Consider the following 22,703-nt stretch of genomic DNA (forward strand, 5'->3'; position numbering starts at 1 on the left):
GTGCGTGTGCGTGTGCGTGTGTGTACAGTGGTGGTGGTAACATGACCAGTGAATGATCAACAAATGTACATGAACTGAGCTTCCTCGTGTGCTGGTCTGGCTCGCTCACTCGGGGACCTTAAGTAGCATTAGAACCTTTGGGTTGGAGTGCTAGCCTGGAGTAGAGGAGCAGCATTAGTGTAGTCCAGCCACAAGAACACGAGGAGCAGACGCCCTGACACTGAGCAAGAGGATCAAACCATCTCTTGCAGGATTGGAACCTTTACTAAGAAGGCGCTGCAGAAGGCGTTGACGGGATGGACTGGCGCGCTGAATCCCGTCTAGAGTTTGAAGCGATGGCCTAAGCTTGGTGTTCACTTGGCGCCAGTCAGTTGCTGTGTGTGCTTCCTTTGTTTTCCTAAATGTTGTCACTATTTATATAGAGTTGTGGGTCTTGAGTGTATGTATATTTATAGCAGTGTGTCTAGCCAGATGCCTCCCTGTTGTTGGTCTCCTCCTCAGTGTATGTATGTGTGTACGTGTGTGTATTTTGAGGGAAAGGGGTGGGGTGAGTGTCGGTGTGTGTGTGTGCGTGTGTACGTATGTGTGTTGTGTGCATATTGTTTCACTTCCTCGATGGTGTAAGTTAGGGAGAAAAATGATAAGTGAATTTCTTGCACACTTATATATATTGTGACCTGACATGGGTGTTAATTGTTCCTCACGTGTATTTTTTTTCTTTTTTCTTTTTTTCTTTTTTTATTATTATTCCAGTCAGTGTCTTTTCCATGGATCGGGTTCCTGGTGTATTTTTCCTAGTTGCTCTTGACTTGAAAGAGAGAAAATACGTAGTCATGTTTTTTTTTTTTTCCAGACTTTTTCCACTGTTTCTTGTACGAGTATTTGTTCTTGACCCCCCCCTTTATTGTGGTGCTACCTGAAACAATCTCATTATATCTTATTTCTCACCTCCCTGTCCTCCCCTCTCTCCGCGCCGTCAGAGCTGCCAACTGTCCCGGTGGTGGCGCCTAACTGTGTCACTATTTGCAGGTCACGAGTTATGTTGGCCACCTTGAGCGAGTCTCGTGGGGCTAATGACGACAAGCCGATGTGAGTCTGTCCTCTCTATCTATCCTTCCTTCCCCTCTTTCTGTATTCATGCACTATTTACTACTCTTCGCTTCTCACAGCACCTATAGAGTTGCCTAACCCCCATCCAGCCACACTAGAAGCATTAACAGTAAGAACATTAGAGCATTAACATTCAGAGCATGTAGAGCATAACCTTGTGGCTGGATGGAGGATGCACTGCTTGATCTGTTCCCCTGAGTCCCCCTTGCCTTGCTCGCCCGCTGATCCTCGTAGTCAGTAGTGCGGCTCCATAAGGCTCTGCCCGTGCCTTGAGAGTCGCCGCCAGTTCTTGCACATCTCGCATGCTGCCTGCAGGTGTGGGTAGTGGAGCCACGCAGACTATAGTTGGGGATGTGTCACGCTGATTTGTAGACGTGGTTTTATGTACACGAGAGTAAGAGTAAGGGAAAGTTAATAAAATAGACTTGTCACGTGCGATCTTGTTAGCGAGGAATGTAAGATCGTATTTCTTTGATTTCTTTTTTTTTTTATTTATTTTTTTTTATTTTTTTACGGAGCGCCAGTACTGTGTTAGCTCACGGCATCCCATTCTCTTTGTTTCTAGCCAGTGGCGTCGTTAGGTCCGATCCGATCAGAAGAGACTCTATTTTTAAGCATAACCTTGAGTATTTTCGCCCTGACAGTGGCTATGTTGTCCCAGAACAGAGTGTAACACAGCGTAACCTGACTTGCGGAAGCTCCAGGAACACTAGACGCGGCTCGTGGTCTGCTCAGTGGCTAGAAACATCCGTGGCGATGAGCAGTACATCCATTAACATTTTTTGCATAGTTTACCTTGGAATTGTTGTCATCACGCGTGTAGAATCCCAGGCATTTCAATATGACGCAGTCCTTCTTAGATAACTCGTTTTCTGATGCCTCAGGGAGAAAACGATGCACTTTTTAAAGGCATAACTCAAATAGACTCAGTAACATACGAACCAAGATACTTAAACAGTGATACACAGGTTTTGGCTAAGCCGCAAACCAGTCAAGACGCTGAGTAATGACCAGAGAAAACTCCAGTAGCGGGGAAACACACAAGACATGTTCTATTATGTACCTGTCTTGCCTTGTACGCTTAGTCCCGACAGCAGCCAGTCTTGTTTACACAGGCGGTGACCTTCGCATCAGGAGGTGGCAGGAATTATTAATGCCACACAAGAAAGGAGCGCACCGCCGACTCCACAATGAAGAGATTCTCGCCACTAAGATATGCTGTGAATGCCGCGCCCCGGACCTGCAGGATCAAGAGGATAAGGGGCAGGATGTTTGGTGTGGCTGTCGCGCACTTGTCACAAGGCACACAAGACAAGACGGGAGGTTCGAATGCTTGTTGGAGGACTGTATAAGCGTGCAAGACAATGTACTGTAGGAAGTTATAAGGAAAGATACGGTAGATAAACAAGGTTCACAAGACAAGACGTGGAGTTGGAATGCGTGTTAAGAGGATTGTACAGGCGTGCAAGACAATATACTGTAGCAACGTGTTAGGAAAGGTTAAACGCTTGACTGGTCCAGATTAACGAGGAAAACAATAGAAGTTAAGGAGTCTGCGAAAGTTCAAAACAGACTGGACGTGCTGCACCCTCCCGTTATGTTGTGCTAAGAAAGACTTAATACTTTACTGATTCTGGCGCGAGTGTTTGGAATTGTGGAAACAAAAGAAGGTGAGAGGTCTTTTCTGGTTAAAGAATAAAATACAGTACTGTTATATAGGGAGTGTTGAGAAAAGTTAAACATTTGATATAATTAAGTGCCTCACAAGCAATATGAGAGAGAGCGAGAGAGGAAGAAAGACGTAAATAGATAAAAGTATAAGAAAGTACATGCATATTTTAAAATAAATGAACTTAGAGTTTCAATGATTTTTAAATTGAACAGAAAATAATTAGCATAATGAAGAACATTGACAAAAAAAAGCGAGTGATTAAAAAATTAAAGATAAACAAGTTGAATGATATTAAATTCATTAAATAATGAAAAAAATATAAGCAGAAAGAGATGAATTAATCAAACTGTGAAATTTAAATGCCTAGAAAAAGGAAAATTGTGATAAATTAATGAAACAGTGATACTGAAATACTCAGAGAGACACGGAGTGCAGATTGATGAAATAGTGGGATTGAAATTTTCAGAAAGACAAACATTGTGATAAGTGAACGAAATAGTGAGAATGAAAGGCTTAGAAGAAGAAGGAGGAGGATAAATTAATGAAACAGTGAGATGAAAAATACTTAACGAAACAAGAAGTATGAATGAAATAGTGAGAATAAAACGCTTAGAAGAAGAAGGAGAAGGATAAATTAATGAAACGGAGACGAAAATACTTAACGAGACAAGAAGTATGATTAAGTAATAAAATAGTGAAATTAGAATACTCAGAGAGACGAAAATGGCAAAAAGTTAATTAGATAATAATATTAAGAAGCTCAGAAAGACAAGAATGGTGTAAAGTTAATTAGATGTGAGAATAAGACGCAAAGAAAGACGATACACAATGAAATAGTGAGATTACAACACCAAAAAAAGAACAAGAATAGTAAAGAGTTTATTGCATGCTGATAGTAAAATGATTAGAAAGACAAGAATGGTGATAAGAAATGAAATAGAGAAAATGTAATCAAAGGAAGAAGATAAAAGTAATGAAACAGTGAAATTACAACACCTACAAGAACAAGAATAGTGAAAAGTTAATTACATGCTGATATTAAGACCCTCAGAAAGACAAGAATGGTGATGAGCTAATTAAAAACAGTAAGACCAAGACGCTCACAAAGGTCAGATGACCTCCCGTGCACCAGTCTCCCAGTCCTCCCTCCCACACTAACACAAGCGTCACTCCCTCACTTCACTCACCTTACACCCCCGCCCGTGCAGCTCAGGCCCGTATTCAGAAACGCTTTGCTCTCTCACCACGACTATTTTCAAAGACCACAGAGATAATCAGGCGGTTCTCAATAGTGTTTCTTCTGTTGATAATGGAGAAATCTTGTTAATATGTCATTAGAACCATAAAAATACTTAAAAACCCGTGTAACTTTAATATAACTATTTTTAAAGGCCACAGAGATGATTAGCCGGGTTCTCAAGAGTGTTTCTCCTGTTGATATTGGAGAAATCTTGTTAATCTGTCACTAGAACCACAGAGACACTTAAATATCCGTGTAATTTGAACTAGAGCTCTTTGAAAGTAGTGGAGGTGCGGCGCAGGAGTGTTTCAGAATGCAGTCCTTACCTTTCCCTCACTAGTTCCCCTACAGCTTGTCTCTCCGCTATCTCGATAACATAGACTTACGATATTATTATTATTTTATTATTATCATTAGTTAGTAGTGCATTTTTTTTTACCATATATTTAAGCTCTTGTTATTATTACTCACCGTCGCCATTAACATTTTATTTAGCGCATCTTTTTTTTTTTTTTAAGTATTGTTGTTATTAATATTTCATGGAAGCGTCAAGGTAAGTGGTAAGTTTTATTGTTATTATTACTATTATTATTATTATTATTATTATCATCATTATTATTATTATTACATATGTCTGCCCTTTAGATATTGAATGATTTGTATAAAAAAATGTGCTTCTCTTTCAGATATAATGTATTTTTTCTTTCCTTGTTTTTTTTCTTTTTGTTTTTTTCGTCTCGTCTTTTTTTCAGAATATTATTGATCGTGAATTCGTCCATTTCTTTTATTTGTTTTGGTTGAGAACCTCGTAATTTCTCAGTTTCGTTGATTTCATTTCACTCTCATCATGTTTAAACCTGATCCTTTTAAATCATGTCGATCATTCATTTAAAGTTGATGGTGATACTGGAGAGAGAGAGAGAGAGAGAGAGAGAGAGAGAGAGAGAGAGAGAGAGAGAGAGAGAGAGAGAGAGAGAGAGAGAGAGAATAGGTCTGGTATCGATTTCTCATATTCTCTTCCCATTTATCCACACACACACGCACACACACTAGTATTAGTAGAAGAAGAAGAAGAAGAAGAAGAAGAAGAAGAAGAAGAAGAAGAAGAAGTGGTAGTAGTAGTAGTAGTAGTAGTAGTATTAGGAGGAGGAGGAGGAGGAGGAGGAGATGTTGTCTCATTCTTCTTCTTCTTCTTCTTCTTCTTCTTTTTAGTCATAGCAACAGCAGCATCAGTAGTAGCAGTAGTAACATTATCATCATCATCATCATCATCATCATCATCATCATCATCATCAACAGCACCAACAGTAATGATAGTACCAGCACCATCACCATCAACAACAGCAGCAGCAGTAACAGTAGTAGCATCATCATCATCAGCAGCAACAGTAGTAGTCCCATTTCACACTAATAAGCCACCATTTAGTCTTCCTAATATAATGTTCGTGTCAGTCTTTGGCTCTCAGCTTGGCGGGAAGGGGCGAGCAGGGGAGCAGTGTCCGAAGCCGCTGCTGCTGTGTAAATACCTCCAAGGAAGACGGCGGGGGGGAGCTGGAGGGGAAGGCGTGCGAAGCGGGTGGTTTGGTGAGAGTATGTGTGCGTGAGTCTGTGTGTGTGTGTGTGTGTGTGTGTGTGAGTGTGTGTGTGTTGTTCCGAGAAATTGTGCGGTTTATGAGTTGTTTTGTGAGTTCGTGTGTTTGTGCGTGGTTTCCTGAGAGTATGTGTGAGTGAGAGCTGTTTGTGTTTGTTTCTACTGAAGGCTGTGTGTTTGTGTGTCTGCGTGTGTGCGTGTGCGCGTTTCAAGCTGCTACTGTTGCTGTGAGAATCCATCTAGCGTGTAAAAAGTGGAAAAATACACACACAAAGATACATTAAAGAAACGAAAAACAGTAAGGAATGTGTTAAAGGGATAATGAAGAGCTAGTAGGTGTAAAAAATATGTGTTGTAAGCTTAGGGAGTTCATGTTTACGTCAGAATGAACTGACAAAAAACTGGGAAGTGTATCAGGGAGGATGAGAAAGAGGTTGCTGCCGTGAAAGTAAGAGTTGGAAGCTAAGATGTTAATTATAATGTCATAATATACGTAAAAGAGTGAGGAGGTATGTTAGGGAAGTAAAAATAAGAGTTTGAAGCTAAGATGTTACTTATTATGCTCAAAATATATACATAACAGGGTAAGAAAGTCTGTTAAGTGGCTTCATTGAATTTATTGATGTGAAAATGGCAGTTAGAATCTTAGGAAGTTGATATTAATCTCAAAACATACAAAAAGGAGTAAAGTTCATTTGAAAATATACATAAGGTTAAAGAAGAGCGTTATGGTAAAAAGAAATCATAAAAAAAAATAATAATAATAGAAGCTTAGGCAGTTAATGTTAATACGCAAATGGTACATAAAAGAATAATTAACTTCAAAGTATACACAAGACAAAGTGAGTGAATTTAAAGAACCATGAAGAGACCGCTGGTGTGGAGCAATATGGCTTTGTGTGTTGCAGTCCTGTATGGAATAAACGCCAATGTGAAAGTGAGTCTTGGGCGTGGAGGAAGTCAGCGCTAAATGTGAAAATATGCAAGTAAAAAGTAAGGAAGTTTGCTGAGAGAGTTGCGAGGCGTTTGTCTTGGCTGAGGAAACAACGAGCGAGGACATTCTCCCTGCTTTTTTTTCCTTGTTTTCCTCTCCTGCAGGCACATCATTAACACGTCTTGCCAGTGTCTAAACTACGCCCAAGAAAACTAAAGGAATCGTGAAAGAATGACTTCACAAGGATATTTATCTAGCAAGCACATCATAAATTTATCTTGCTAATGTGTAAAGTACTAGAAGACTAAAGGAATGTAAGCAATAATAAAGGAATGCCCAACAAGGATATTTATTAAACTTTTCTCCTGCTAAGATCTAAAACACACACCATGAAGGGTCGTTTTGTCTTGAAGAACCACTAACGGACATTCATTAAGCTATTCTCCCATTCATTAAGCTATTCTCATCCAGACATTTCATAAACACACCTTGCTAATACCAAAAGTACTAAAAAACCTAAAGGAATCAAAGGGAATCATGAAGGGTCGCTTTGTCTCAAGGTGTAAGCCACAAGAACACTAGTGCTATAAGCCTCTCTCCTGTAGACAGACTTAAAAATGCGTCTTGCCACACACTCCCTGCTCGCAGCCATAAAGACAACATGGTTTGAGTGAAGGAACAAGGAAGGAGTTACTTGTGGCAGAGGCGTTTGCTTCTTCCTCTTCCTCTTTTGAATTCACACGGGAGCAAGATCAACGACATAAAGCCGTTCAGAAAAAAAAAGAGGTAAGGAAAATAAGTCAGTTAATTGTTTCGTATTAAGAAAAGGAAAAGAAAATATAATCTTCCTAATTCCTCGTTTTCTATCACATGGAGTTTACGCTTGACTTCTTAGCTCCTTCAGTGTCAAGTAAGTGTGTGTGTGTGTGTGTGTGTGTTACAGTGGTCAAAATATTAATGAAGGAATAAAGTGTGTGTGTGTGTGTGTGTGTGTGTGTGTGTGTGTGTGTGTGTGTGTGTGTGTGTGTGTGTGTGTGTGTGTGTGTGTGTGTGTGTGTGTGTGTTACAGTGTACTGAATATTAATGAAGGAATAAAGTGTATGTGTGTGTGTGTGTTTGTATAGTACAGTGGTCTAAATATTGATGAAGAAACAAAGTGTGTGTGTGTGTATTACAATGGTATGAATATTAACGAAGGAATAAAAAAAAACTTAAATCACTTGCAAATACTGCAGAAAATAAACAAAAGAACGAAAGGCAGTAATGAAAAAGCGGCTGATAAATAGAAGACGAAGAAAACGAAAAAAAAGAAGGAAAAACTACAAGGAAGAAGAAAAAGAAGGAAGAAAGGAAAGAACAACAGCCACCAAGAAGGACTAATCAAGCTGTCCCAATGTGGAGAGTAACATCTGAGTCAGTGTGCGCGTCCCGGGAGTGACTAAGGCTAGGACACCAGCCTGACAGAGTGACGTCACCCTAACTTTTTTTTTCCGTACCTGTCGTCGCTGCCACGTACGTAGGAATGCCAGAGTAGTGAGTGTCGCCAGGGGTGCGTAGCGTGTCCCGTGCTCTGATTGGCTCATGTGACAGCGAAGAAAGGGAGGAGGATGCCCGCTATTGGTCGTCTCGTGAGGGTGTGCGCCTGACGCCATTCTCTCCTCACGTGCACGCCTTATATACACGGTTTCGTAACTTTTGCACGTAGAGACAGAGAGAGAGTGAGAGTGGGAGAGCGGAAGAGGGACAGGGGTAAGAGTATCTAGGAAAAAAAATTAAAGTATACGTATTATTATTGCGTCTGGTGTTTTGTGGATAGAAATATGCAGTTAATAAAGGCTGGGCTGGGAAGGTTAAGGATGGGTTGGCAGGGACGGTGTGAGGGCGGAGGGCGGGCGGGCGGGCGGGCGTGGGTGCGGTGGGCGTGGAGAGGGTAAGTGGAGAAGAGGAAGGTAGATAAAGGCGTTCACATGCATACAGGGAGGCGGTATGCGGCGCGGGGAGGGGGGGCGCCAGGGAGGGGAGGGGGGGAGGAAGAGCCGCTATGCCAGAGTCAAGCATAAGTTCGTTGTATCCTCGTGAGCGTTTCCTGTTCCGATCTCTCTCTCTCTCTCTCTCTCTCTCTCTCTCTCTCTCTCTCTCTCTCTCTCTCTCTCTCTCTCTCTCATCCATCTACTTCACTCCGTTTTCTCAGAGCTTAGACTTCCACCTCAACAACAACAAAAGCAGCAGCAGCAACAGCAGCAGCAGCGGCGGCGGCGGCGGCGGTGGCGGAGGCAGTGGCGGCATCTCTGCTATGCATTTATATTTAGTCATTCGTCACCGGTACGCGTTATCGCTCCCCTTCATTCTTGTCCCCTCCCTACTTACCTTCCTTCCTGGCGTTCCTTGCTAACTCTTCCTTCCTTCCTTCCTCCCTCCCTCGGCCCGCCTCCCCTCCTGCCAGAGTGACCGGGCGCGAGTGGCAGCATCACGCGAGCTGTTTCGCGTCGTGATCGATTACCGCGCGGAGTAACAAGGTCGAGGAACTTGAACCCGCCACACTGCGCCACCCTCACTCAGCCTGACCCTGGCGCGAGGAGCATGACTGACTGACTGACTGGCTGCCTGACTGCCGACTCAGTGAGAACAGACTGTGCTCGTGTATTCTGCCGCTGAGTGGCGCTGAGCGAGACGAGGGAAAGGTTTAAGTGGCGCGGACTGGTGGAGATGGTGGAGGTGGCAGAGGTGTGGATTTCTTGTTGTGTTGGAGGAATACATTAGGTGGGCCGCGAGGCCTGAGGCAGCGGGCTGGCGTTACGCTGTGGCCACCAGCCCTCGCCGCCGCCCCCGCGCATCTCTGTCGCGGCATCGCTTCCTCAGTCGGGTGTGAGAACCCACAGAGTCCGGGTCTGCGTGTTACGCGTATCAAGGTCGTGGCGGCGGCGGCGGGAGCGTCCTGCGAAGGGGACACGTGGAGCAGGAGGTCCGGCTGAAGGCTGCGGTCGCCGAGGCAGCGGCGGCCACCCTCGCCCCACGCGGGCAGTGCGGCGCCGAGAATAGTGTTTGCGTGATAGCGAGAGGCTGTGACGTGCACGGGTACTGGTGGTGCCAGGAGCCAGCTAGCGGGGCCGCCGGCCCTCACAACAACCACAACCATCGGCCCAGCACAACACGCCGCCACTGGCCTGCCCGCACGCCCTCACAGACCAGCCCATATTGATCCCAGACTAACATTGTCGACAACGTGATGACCGCCACGACCACCGGCCGAGGCCCACGACCGCCGCGGCGATGGGTCGTATCGGAGTGAGGGACAGCAGCACCCACTCCTGCCACTGAAGGAACGCTCGGCCCGCCCTGCGAGGTGCGCGGCGCGTCACACGTGGCTGCGCCGAGTGTTGTGTGTCGCCTACGTGCTCCTCTCAACTCCACCGCCTCACCTTCTCTCCTCCTCCTCCTCCTCCTCCTCCTCCTCCACCTCCGTGTCGCCCGGCCGTGGGTGTGGCCGGCTGCCAAGCGTGTGTGGTGGCCCCGTTGGCCGGGGAGCAGTCCCCCAATCGTGGCGCAGAGACTGGTCATTCTGGAGGAGCCCCCAGGGTCCCCGGGGGGCACCGAGGCGGTGGCCTCGGCCTCCTGGAAGGTGTCCCGCACCACCTCCTGCGAGATGCAGCAGCGGGTGGTGACGGGCCGCTTGGAAGCGGCACAATTCCACCTGGGCAACAGCACGCCGCCAGGGGACACCGCTAACGTGCCCCACCTCCCGGGCCTTCCCTCCCTGCCGGCATTCCCGGCACTCCCCGGGGAAGCAGTGCGGGCGCCGCGGCGCGTCATACAACGGCCTGACGGAAGTTTCGTGCCGCAGCGGAGCTTCTCCTTCAGGGAACGCTCAGACTCGCTGGGCGGAGCGAGCGCCTTGCGGCCCCACGAGCCCGCCTCCCCCCACCCACCACCTCTCCATGGACCTGGAGGTGCCCGAGGCGGCGCGCCAACAGTCCCTGGCAGTGAACCACTCCTTCTCCGACCTCTACGACATGTCCAGCCAGGGCAAGCTGCCCCGCACACTCTCCACCTCTGCGCTCCGCATCAAGAGCCGCTCCATCTTCTGGGAAAAGTTTTGGCAGGGTCCGTTGGAGCCGCGGGTGGGAAGCAAGCTGTGAGTATGAGGAAGTGGGGGTGGGGCAGGGCGGGGAAGGGCGGGGCGAGGAGTGGGTGGACGAGACGGGTTTACTAATCAGGTGAGCAAGACGAGTCTTGTATTGATTGTGCTCCTCAAGCTGAGCTGCAGGTGTGATTGCTTCTTGGGGCACCGCTGATGCCTGTGCCCCGCCAGGCCTGAGGGTCAGGGCCTGTTCCGCGCACCACACACACATATACACACACACACACATTGAACCTTGCCTACCTACCTGTCCTGCTCCACCCCTGCCACACGGCCGCCCTCACCACCCGCAGGGACACACGGAGTTCGAACCCACGTCTGTTTTTAGCTCCTGCCGGGGCAAGGCGGGCGCCGCGCCGCGAGTCCCCGAGGCGAGGTGTGATCGCCGCTCAGGCACGTTAATCTTGACCTTTGGATAATTACACACTTTGCCCCAGAGGCCTCGTTACTTTATCTTCCCCGCCTCACGTCTGTCTGTTCCCTTCATTTATCTTCCTTTCCTCTGTGTACTACAGGGCTGCGTCATGAAACGTTGTGTGTGTGCGTGTGTGTGTGTGTGTGTGTGTGTGTGTGTGTGTGTGTGTGTGTGTGTGTTAGCACCAAAACGTTCGTGTATTCTACTCATTTTCATGTCAGAAACCACCTGCATTCATCACCACCACCACCACACCACACCGTACCGCACCGCACCGCATCACCACCACCACCACCAGCACCACCACCACCACCACCACCACCACCACTACTACCACCACCACCGCCACCATCAGCTACACACGTTGCGTCGTTTTGCTTGTGTGTCCAATAACTCAGGCATTCTGCACACACACACACACACACACACACACACACACACACACACACACACACACACACACACACACACACACACACACGATGCCAAGTCTCCCTCCCCCCCTCATATACACACCAAGGTCACTGCGTGGGAGGAATTGATTGTTTTTTTTTGCCCTTTTCGTCATCGCTTGGCCAGTGGCTCTTCCTTTTCCTCCTCCTCCTCCTCCTCCTCCTCCTCCTCCTCCTCCTCCTCCTCCTCCTCCTCCTCCTCCTCCTCCTCCAAGGGTGCTGCTTTTTTCCCTCTGGGACTTAAGAAAGGGTGTGGAGCAACGGAGGGAGACAGAGAGGAGGGAAGTTATGCCACAAGGTTCATTTGCTATTATGAAACGCAGTAGAAAGAGGGAGAGAAAGAGGGAGAGAAAGAGAGAGAGAGAGAGAGAGAGAGAGAGAGAGAGAGAGAGAGAGAGAGAGAGAGAGAGAGAGAGAGAGAGAGAGAGACTACGACACATCTTTCCTCCTTCAAGTAACGTTTTTTTTACATTCGATCTTCATTTATTCACTCACTCTCTCACTCATTCATTCATTCATTCACTCATTCATTCATTCATTCACATATTCATTCATTCAATCATTCATTCATTCATTCTTTCTTTCACACATTCATTCATTCATTCACCCAGTTATTTATTCATTCATTCATTCATTCATTCATTCATTCATTCATTCACCCACTTACTCATTCATTCATTCATTCATTCATTCATTCATTCATTCACTTGTTCATTCATTCATTCATTCATTCATTCATTCACTCACTTATTCATTCATTCATTCATTCATTCATTCACTTATTCATTCATTCATTCATTTATTCATTCATTCGCCCACTTATTCATTCATTCATTCATTCATTTACTCATTCATTGGTATCAAGTGCATGAGTTTATTTTTAAATTATTTTTTCATTAAGGTCTTCGGTCTGTCTCGTCTCGTGAATCCGGGCGCCGCTAACAACAGACAGACAAACAGACAGACAGACAGATAGACAGACAGATCGATGTAGAATCAAACGCAGGAGGCGAGATGGTATCCGCGATAAACTGGCGGATTCTGGGCCTTTTGAGAGGACAGTTATTTTGGTTAGTGTGTGTGTGTGTGTGTGTGTGTGTGTGTGTGTGTGTGTGTGTGTGTGTGTGTGAGAGAGAGGGAGAGAGAGAGAGAGAGAGAGAGAGAGAGAGAGAGAGAGAGAGAGAGAGAGAGAGAGAGAGAGAGAGCTGTGGTAAGTAATTTTGTCCGTCTATCTAATCATCTGTCGCTGTTTGTGTGTGTGTGTGTGTGTGTGTGTGTGTGTGTGTGTGTGTGTGTGTGTGTGTGTGTGTGTGTGTTTCCTTGTAAGCTGTGGCCAGTAAACTTGTCTATCTATATCTGTCCACCAATTCTTTGCCTGTCTGTGTGTTATTTGCAGTTTCCTTTCAATTTGCAGTACTAGAAACGACCACATTCACCCTGACAGACATCAAAACGATCACATCCCAAGCTGACACGCACCCAAAAGACCACATTTCAGCTTGACGTGGACCAAAACAATCACATATCAGCCTGACACACCAGCACGACTACATCCCAGCCTGACAAACACCAAAACAAGCACAGATTCACCTCGAGATGACAAAGACCCAAAATTTTATGACCCTGAAATGAACACGAATCTAAGAGTTAATCCTGACTGCAGAACGTTCTTTAAAAGGGATTTAAGTGATGTTTTCTCCTGGGTAAATGAAGTGAAGTTAGAAATATACGAGTCTTAATTACAGTATACATGCAAGGCTGCGACGGTTTTACGTAATAGAACGTGATTCATAAAGTGGCGGAGCATTTTGACGTCAGAAACTGTTTGTCGTAATAACAGTGCGCTCTCTCTCTCTCTCTCTCTCTCTCTCTCTCTCTCTCTCTCTCTCTCTCTCTCTCTCTCTCTCTCTCTCTCTCTCTCTCTCTCGTAATGCACGCCTCAAGAAAATTATGTTCTATTTATGTTTTCTATTATCATTGTTTTTGTTGTTATTATTATTATTATTATTATTATTATTATTATTATTATTATTATTATTATTATTATTATTATTGTCATTGGAGTGTCGTTCGTCCTTCACCATTACTTGCATTTTCGTGCTCTCCTGCTGTTTTTGGTACGTTGATTTGTTTATCTTTTTATTTCTCGCATTTATTAATCGGATTCTATTCTTGTTCTCTCTTGCTGTATTCATTAGTGTGTGTGTGTGTGTGTGCGTGTGTGTGCGTGTGCGTGTTGCATGTCTCTACTACTCTTTATTCTTTTCCTTTCCTCTCCTTCTTTTCATTTCTTTCCTTTCTTTTTCTTCCGTCTTATTTTCCTTTTTCTCCATTCCTGTTCTTTCGCTCTTCCTTTTATGGTATTTTCTTTTCTCCCTCTCTCTCTCTCTCTCTCTCTCTCTCTCTCTCTCTCTCTCTCTCTCTCTCTCTCTCTCTCTCTCTCTCTCTCTCTCTCTCTCTCTCTCTCTCTTTCTCTCTCTCTCTCTCTTCCTTTCACAAAGAGAGAGAGAGAGAGAGAGAGAGAGAGAGAGAGAGAGAGAGAGAGAGAGAGAGAGAGAGAGTAATGGTAAAAAATGGTCTGAAGGTCACTTTGTAGCACGTAATAAATTTCTAGCATCCATCATCTTGCAACAACCCTGACCTGCTTAACACTGTTCCTTCCCCCTCACCCTCCATTTCCTCATCCTCCACTTCCTCATCCTCCACTCCCTCACCCTCCACTCCCTCCCTCTTCTTTCCCTCCCTCACTCTTCCTTCCTTCACCCTCTCTCCCCCACTCACCCTCCATTTCCTCAGACTCCCTCCCTCTTCTCTCCCTCAACCTCCCTCCCCCACTCACTGTCCATTTCCTCATCCTTCACTCCCTCTTCTCTCCCTCGCCCTCCACTCCCTCCTTTACTGTGCCCTCCCTTACCCTCCCTCCCCAACCTCTTCCCTCCCTTACCCTCCCTCCCTCCCTCTTCCTCACTCCCTCTTGCCTCCCCTCACCCTTCCCTTCCTCATTCTTTCCTCCGTCACTTGTTTCATTATCCTTTCCTCCCTCACCCTTCCTTCCTCTTTCCTCTCTCCCTCATGCTTCCTCCCTCATCCTTTCCTCGTTTTTTTTTATCTTATTCTTCCTTTCTCTTTCTCCCTCGTCCATTTACCTTCTTTTCCCTCCCTGCTAGCTATTATTCCTGTTTTCCTGTTCTCTTCCAGTTTTCCATTTTTTCTTCTCTTCCTTCTCCTCCTTCTCCTTCTCTTCTTCTCTTCATTTCAGTTTCATTCAATTGTCAATTCTTCCTTCTCCCTTATTTCTATCTATCTCTTGAGTTTCTTTTTTTTTTCAAACTTTCCTTCTGCTCCTCCTTTTCTTCCTCATACCTCTCTTCTACTCTTCTTTCTCCTCTTCTTTATCATCCTGCTTCTTTTTTCCTTCCCCTTTCATGATCCTCTCTCTTATCGTCTATCCTTTCTTTCTCTCCCCCCCTTACATCCTCTTATTCTCTCCAATCTTCCTTCTCTTTCTCTTCTTCTCTCATCTCTCCAGCCTCCCTCCGTTTCTCTTTCCTATCACGCTCATCTTTCCTCCCTGCATCTTCCCCTGCCAGTCCTCACTCATCATACTATTCACCCTCGTAATGTCACCCTATCATCTGTACCACCTCCATTTAGGGTGACAAGTGAGTACAGGTGAGGGTGCACCTGTCCTGGTTACTTCACTCTAATTTAGTGTATCAGTGTGAGAGGAAATGCGAGGTTTGTGTAAGTTTTGGTATAATCAGGGTGTTTTTGAGGGTATTTCTCTCTCTCTCTCTCTCTCTCTCTCTCTCTCTCTCTCTCTCTCTCTCTCTCTCTCTCTCTCTCTCTCTCTCTCTCTCTCTCTCTCTCTCTCTCTCTCTCTCTCTCTTCCGCGAACTCTCCCCAGCGTGTAAGCGAGCGACACTCTCCGTCTCTCCTTTTCGGGAAACATTTAGCAATCCCGGGAAGGACTTTGATAGAAAATTGGAAAGAAAAGGAAAAAAATAGAACAGCCAATGTTTCCCTCCAGAATTGATGGAGGGAAAGCTGGAAATAGGAAAAATAAATAGTGCCGTGAAATTGCCGTCTTTTTTAATCTATTTTTCCTCGACTTTTTTTTTCTGATGACCTTGAAAGACGATTTTTATTTTTGTTCTTGGTATTGTAAATTTTTATCGTTTGTAGTTTTCTTTGGGAAGCTTTTTTCCAAGAGGTTTAAGTGAAGAATTCCATTGTTTCTTTTCTTTTTAAGGAATCGAAACACACACACACACACACACACACACACACACACACACACACACACACACACACACACACACACACACACCCACGTTACTCTCATTAGTGTACAATTAGAAGACTCCCGAGCTGAAACTGAGCTAAGAAGTGAATAAGATAAAGAAGTAATGATGACAAGTTGCTGTTATAGCGTTCACATTGAGGTACGAGTGAATGGAAAGGGTTTAACTAGACTCTTAATTAGAAAACTCCTGAGATAACCAGTGAATAAGATGGAGATAAATATGATACGTTACTATTTACGAGATTCAACAAGAAAAAAACCAAAACTCATACGTAAAAAAAAATAAAATAAAAGTGCAGTGAAAGGAGGCGAAAATAATGCAGTAACTTAAAAAAAATACAACGAAAGGAGAAAAGAAAGACAAAGTAAAGGGAAATTTTGGAAGCCTGTGACGTCAGAAGTCAGACTCGCCTTGCACGTCACGACACGGAGAAGGAAATGTGTGGAGATTAAGAGTGTGTGAGAGCCACTAGCCACCCCCCACCCCTCCTTCTCCCCTCACTCTCCCCTCACTCTCCTCTCTCTCCCCTTGAGCGGACTGGCTGCCTTCCTTCTCGCTCTCCTCATTCCAGCGTGACGTCAAGGAATTTCTCTCTCTCTCTCTCTCTCTCTCTCTCTCTCTCTCTCTCTCTCTCTCTCTCTCTCTCTCTCTCTCTCTCTCTCTCTCATTGTTTTTTTTTCTTGTGGTCATTTCTTTGATATTTATACATTCTCTCTCTCTCTCTCTCTCTCTCTCTCTCTCTCTCTCTCTCTCTCTCTCTCTCTCTCTCTCTCTCTCTCTCTCTCTCTCTCTCTCTCTCTCTCTCTCTCTCTCTCTCTCTCCTGGTGTCTCGGGTGGTTAATCAATGTGTGGACAAGGTTGCGGTGAGAGAGAAAGGGAGAGAGAGAGAGAGAGAGAGAGAGAGAGAGAGAGAGAGAGAGAGAGAGAGAGAGAGAGAGAAGGTGATAGTCTAAGGGTGCATGTGTAGGGTGTTAATTATGGGTCTCTCTCTCTCTCTCTCTCTCTCTCTCTCTCTCTCTCTCTCTCTCTCTCTCTCTCTCTCTCTCTCTCTCTCTCTCTCTCACCTTCGAAGGCCACTGGTCACTGCGTTGCCTCTGTTACTCCTTTGCATCTCTGTAAGTCATCTCAGTATGGCACCCGCGCTATCCTCTCAGCTGGCACCACCACCACCACCACCACCAGCACCTCCTCCTCCTTCTCCTCCTCCTCCTTCTCTTCCTCCTCTCTCTCTCTCTCTCTCTCTCTCTCTCTCTCTCTCTCTCTCTCTCTCTCTCTCTCTCTCTCTCTCTCTCTCTCTCTCTCTCTCTCTCTCTCTCTCTCTCTCTCTCTCTCTCTCTCTCTCTCTCTCTCTCTCTCTCTCTCTCTCTCTCTCTCTCTCTCTCTCTCTTCATCGCCACCGCCATCCACGGGAAGCTTGGCCCACTGCCACTCTCTCTCTCTCTCTCTCTCTCTCTCTCTCTCTCTCTCTCTCTCTCTCTCTCTCTCTCTCTCTCTCTCTCTCTCTCTCTCTCTCTCTCTCTCTCTCTCTCTCTCTCTCTCTCTCTGTGTGTGTGTGTGTGTGTGTGTGTGTGTGTGAACAGCACCGTTTGTATTATATTTTTTTATGATTTTTTTTAGATATTTTGATTTACGAATACTCAGTTTGTAAAGGAAAATAAGTCTCTCTCTCTCTCTCTCTCTCTCTCTCTCTCTCTCTCTCTCTCTCTCTCTCTCTCTCTCTCTCTCTCTCTCTCTCTCTCTCTCTCTCTCTCTCTCTCTCTCTCTCGGCATTTAGTAGCTTTCAGGAAGTGTCGCCGCATCTTCTTGTCAAAATTAAGGCATTTATCGAACAAACACAATAAGATGAAGCTGACTTGTTGAGCAGAGAGAGAGAGAGAGAGAGAGAGAGAGAGAGAGAGAGAGATGGGGTTGGAGGAAAGTTAGATGGAGGGAGGAAAGTGCAGGGATTGAGGTATTGAGGGGAGTTAGAAGGGAACATGGGGAGATAGGAGGTGGAGAGAAGGAGGACTGGAGGAAAGTGAAAAAATACAATAGAGAGAGAAATTATGTGAAGGAAAGATGGAAATACAGCGAAAACCAGAGAGATGGAAATATGGAATAGAGGAGATAGAGAGATAGAGACAGAGAAATAGAGAAAATGAGAAAGATGCTAATAGAATATAACAGAAGACATGAAAGTGAGGTAGGGTTAGGATAGGTTAAGTTAAGTTAGATTAGGTTAAATAGAAATACAGTGAGGGAAGGTAGAGAAATCCAGATAAGATATGAAAAATAAAGGAAAACAGAGATAACTATAGAACACTTGGAGATATGGAAAGGAGGTAGAAGAGGAGATAGAGAAGTAGAGAAAGAAAGAGAGGCTGAGAAGAAAAAGTAATAGTAGTATCATTATGTTATAAGAGTAACAGTATAAGTATTTAGAAATGACAATGGGAGAGACTCAGGTAATGGACAGCTATGGGAGAGTAATGGGAGACGTGTGGCACAGGGAATGGGTACGATAATGTTAGAAAGTTAGTTATGGGAGAATAATGGTATGGATTCTTGGGCATGGTAATGGGAGGATGTCACTTAGATTAGAGAGACAGTAATGTAAATGAAGAGAGAGACATCCTGTGAGATATGGGATGGTTAACTGTTCATGGGAATGGTAATTGGAGGGTGACAGTTAGGTTAGACAGAGAGACAGTAATGAAATGGAGGGAGAGAGATGGTGTAAGATAAGGAATGGTTAATTGGTGATGTTAATGGTAATGGGAGGGGTACTTGGTCACAGTGATGGTAATGGGAGGGTGTCAGTGATGGGAGAGGAGAGAGTTTGGTGGTGTGGCGTGGAAGCAGCGGCGCCTCCCCATCCACGTTTGTGTCTGTGATCAATACGCACTTGTTTCCCTCTCTCTCTCTCTCTCTCTCTCTCTCTCTCTCTCTCTCTCTCTCTCTCTCTCTCTCTCTCTCTCTCTCTCTCTCTCTCTCTCTCTCTCTCTCTCTCTCTCTCTCTCTCTGTGTGTGTGTGTGTGTGTGTGTGTGTCGTTGCATCGTATCCACAATAATATATTCATCCAGAGAGAGAGAGAGAGAGAGAGAGAGAGAGAGAGAGAGAGAGAGAGAGAGAGAGAGAGAGAGAGAGAGAGGTATATCATAAGAGATTATAAAACGGCCCGATTCTAGGACACAGGTTCATTACGTAACAGTGAGAGAGAGAGAGAGAGAGAGAGAGAGAGAGAGAGAGAGAGAGAGAGAGAGAGAGAGAGAGAGAGAGAGAGAGAGAGACAGAGAGAGAGAGAGGAGGTAACATGATAGCCTGAGATTTAAGAGTGGGAGTGAGGGTGATGTAACAAAGATGTGAACGAAACTGTAATTATGTAGAGAAGAAAATGCTTCCCTTCTCACGCTGAGAGGAAGAGGGGGACAACTGTTACTCTCTCTCTCTCTCTCTCTCTCTCTCTCTCTCTCTCTCTCTCTCTCTCTCTCTCTCTCTCTCTCTCTCTCTCTCAATGACAAGTCACGTTGCACATTTTTGAGCCTGGCACGTGTGTGTGTGTGTGTGTGTGTGTGTGTGTGTGTGTGTGTGTGTTGGTTCATCTTTACATATTATGCTCTAATTATTTTTTCCACGATCTTATTGTTTTTTTATTATTATTATTATTATATCTATTATTTTGTTGTTTTTGTTTTTTGCTGCTCACCTTTTTGTAGAGCAGCAGATAATGGGGCGTTTTTAATGTGTCACTTTTAGTAGTAGTAGTAGTAGTAGTAGTAGTAGTAGTAGTAGTAGCACCACAATCACCACCAATAATAATAGTAGTAGCAACATTAGTAGTAATCATTTAATCATTTTGATAATCAAGTCAACATTTTAGCGAAACAATTTAATTATCATAGCATTAATATTTGATGGCATCGAATTTTTTTTTCCCTGTTTATTTATTTTTGCTTTTTTTGCGTATTTTCCAGCACGCATATTGTTTTGGTGAATGATTAGGCTGATTGCATTGTGTTTGTGCGTCTCTTTATCGCCAACACTCGTGACACCAAACCTTTCACTGGCGCCGCAAAAACAACGTGAACGGACCCTCCTATTTTTCATGTCATGCATTCGTTAATTCATCCCTTTATACATGTTACAGCGTCCATATAATTGTCATTGTTCATCATTCATTCATTATTTACTGATTCACATTTGTTTTCCATCACTGCATGGGACACTTTTATTACAAATACTGTAATTTTCCATTTATATTTTTTTTTTTTTCATTTGATCTTTTTCTCTGATTTTCTTCTATGTACAGTGGTGTTAAGAATTAATATCACGTATAACCAGTTAATTTCGTGCATATACATACAAAATAAATCAATATATAAAATACTATAGCATCACAAAGACTAAAATTAACTTAAGGACATGAAAACATGAAGCTAGTTGACTAACAATCATTTCTTTTACATTTTCACACACATTTCGTACAACATAACAACACCTCTAAGCACTACTGTACCCCCTGATCCGCCATCTTGCAGTAAACAGGTAGAGAACTATTTTTTACCTATTTTATAATGAGCTCTCAGGTGACATCGCTCGTGCTTATAATTACTGCTAAGCTACGTGAGTGTGTAACCTGATTTGCCCCTTTGCAGACACGGGGAGGACCTGATCGTGACCCCCTTCGCGCAGATCTTGGCGTCGCTGAGGTCTGTTCGGAACAATTACATCACTCTCACCAATGTTTCCACCTCCAAGTGAGTCTCCTGTGTTGCCTTCACTCGTTTAAGTTCGTGTGTCATTGTTAGGTTTTATGTCTCTTGTTCTCTCTCTCTCTCTCTCTCTCTCTCTCTCTCTCTCTCTCTCTCTCTCTCTCTCTCTCTCTCTCTCTCTCTCTCTCTCTCTCTCTCTCTCTCTCTCTCTCTCTCTCTCAAGAATACCCATCCCTATAACAAGTTGCTTCTGTACATTTAGCGTCTTCCTCTTGTCCTCTGCGTAAGCCACTAAGAGGAAGATGTAATAGAAGATGCTAGACAAATATATATATATGAGTTTAAACCTTAATTCTTTGTATCTAGGAGTGTATTCTTCCCTATGATAGTAAAACACACCTTAGGCTCCCATTCGGTCGTACTAGAAGGAAACTGACAACATTTCCTCTTGTTTCCTATAAAATTACTTGAATATACACACTAAGTGGCTAAGAATTATTTCCTCAGTGCTTTAATACAGTAAGACATATGTTGGCTAGTGTTTCTGTTACCTATATTGTAGAAGGAATAGGGTTAGTATATAGAGAGGTAGTATATATTGCAAAAGTGTATGTGTGTGTTCTTGCATATAAGCAGTTGTATTTTCAGGTATATAGGTAAATGTGTGTTTAGTCACATAAGGGGTTAAGTATATGATAAATTAAGGGAAGCTGCAAGAATCCATCAGACCTTTGAAGAAAGATGTTTCAAGACACTTATCCTCCAGGCTGGGACAATTCAGCTTTCTTCTTTAAAACTGGCATCTGAGTAGGCCTTTTTTTATTTCCATCTTATTGCTCTAGACTAGTGCCCCTCCTATATAAAAAATTGACATGCTTACCTATTTCCATTATCATCCCCATACATAAGCAGGTGTGTCTTCAGTCTTCAGGTGTGTGTTCAGGTGTGTTCAGGTGCATTAACATCCTCCCTTCCCACAGATCTCGGAGGTCCAGCGCACAGGCGGGCTGCTCCACGCCTCAGCCCAAAAACTTTACTTATGGAGGTAAGTGGCTGTCATAGCAGTAGTAGTAGTAGTAGTAGTAGTAGTAGTAGTAGTAGTAGTAGTACTGGTAGTAATAGTGGTGGTAGTAGTAGTAGCAGTAGCAGCAGTAATATATCACCTTATATCTAACGGTGAAAAATTAAAGAAGTCTACGGGAAAGACTAGATTAATTTAACTACCACGTATCATATTCCCAATCCCCACAATAACTCACTCACCTCAACAACACACAAAACACTCAAATACAGACCAATGGCTCGCCTCAAGCACCACATATTAAGTCACCTAGTACCCACCTCACCGATCCTAAGATGAAACAAACCCTATTAAGGATCTACCCAGTTTTTAATTTTCAGTCGTATGTTTCCTCCTCCCTCCATCTTAAAAGAGGAGTCTCACCTAAAAACCACGTCGTATAGAAGAGCGATAGTGAAATGCGTTGGTGGAAAGTTACAATCAATCGCGCTAAAAGTTGGAATAGTATTGACGCCAGTGCAGTGCGTTCTGGGTGCGTGTGGCGGGCGAGGACACACCGGGGTGGCGAACGCGTATGAAAAGAATATATTGACAGGCTGGAGAAAGGTGCTGGCAGGCTGGCGACGCGCTGTGGCCAGAGGGACGGAAATGTGATGTGGTGGTGATGAGTGGAGATATATTGACAGACTGATAGATTGAATGACTGGTGATGACTGAAGAAATATTGATAGATTGATTAATTAATTGGATATGCTGATAATTGAAGATTTATTGATAGACTGATAGATTGACTGAAGAAGTATAGATAGATTAATTGAACATTGGTTACTTAGAAAATTATAAAGAATAAAATCGAAATTATGAGGAAACGTCTATACTTAACTCGGGATTAAAATGTCGGGATGAAATTTGAATGAGTTATTAAAATATTTCAATACCGCGTCTGTCTGTCCGTCTGTCTGTACATAAGTAACCATCATCGCATCATAGAAAACGTACATACATGTGCTGAGAATATTAAGGGCACACTATAACATAATTCACAATTCAAAAACCAAACTAAATATTCATAACTCCAACTCCTGTATATATATATATATATATATATATATATATATATATATATATATA

General features: G+C 44.1%; 1 protein-coding gene across 4 annotated transcripts in view; it reads left to right on the plus strand.

Moving 5' to 3' along the window:
- LOC135111987 (3',5'-cyclic-AMP phosphodiesterase-like) overlaps positions 1-22,703 on the plus strand; it is a 148,302-nt gene that overhangs the window by 63,122 nt on the left and 62,477 nt on the right. For 2 of the 4 annotated variants that reach the window (XM_064025737.1, XM_064025736.1), the window contains 3 exons: positions 1,030-1,089; positions 20,495-20,596; positions 21,532-21,596. In XM_064025737.1, coding sequence (XP_063881807.1) covers positions 1,030-1,089; positions 20,495-20,596; positions 21,532-21,596 — 227 coding nt within the window. Of the gene's footprint in view, positions 1-1,029; positions 1,090-8,725; positions 10,680-20,494; positions 20,597-21,531; positions 21,597-22,703 lie in introns of those variants that run through there. The other 2 variants (XM_064025739.1, XM_064025738.1) reach the window with 2 other exon arrangements.

The sequence above is a fragment of the Scylla paramamosain genome, chromosome 23 (genome assembly GCF_035594125.1).
Source record: "Scylla paramamosain isolate STU-SP2022 chromosome 23, ASM3559412v1, whole genome shotgun sequence".
Taxonomy (NCBI): Eukaryota; Metazoa; Arthropoda; class Malacostraca; order Decapoda; family Portunidae; genus Scylla; species Scylla paramamosain.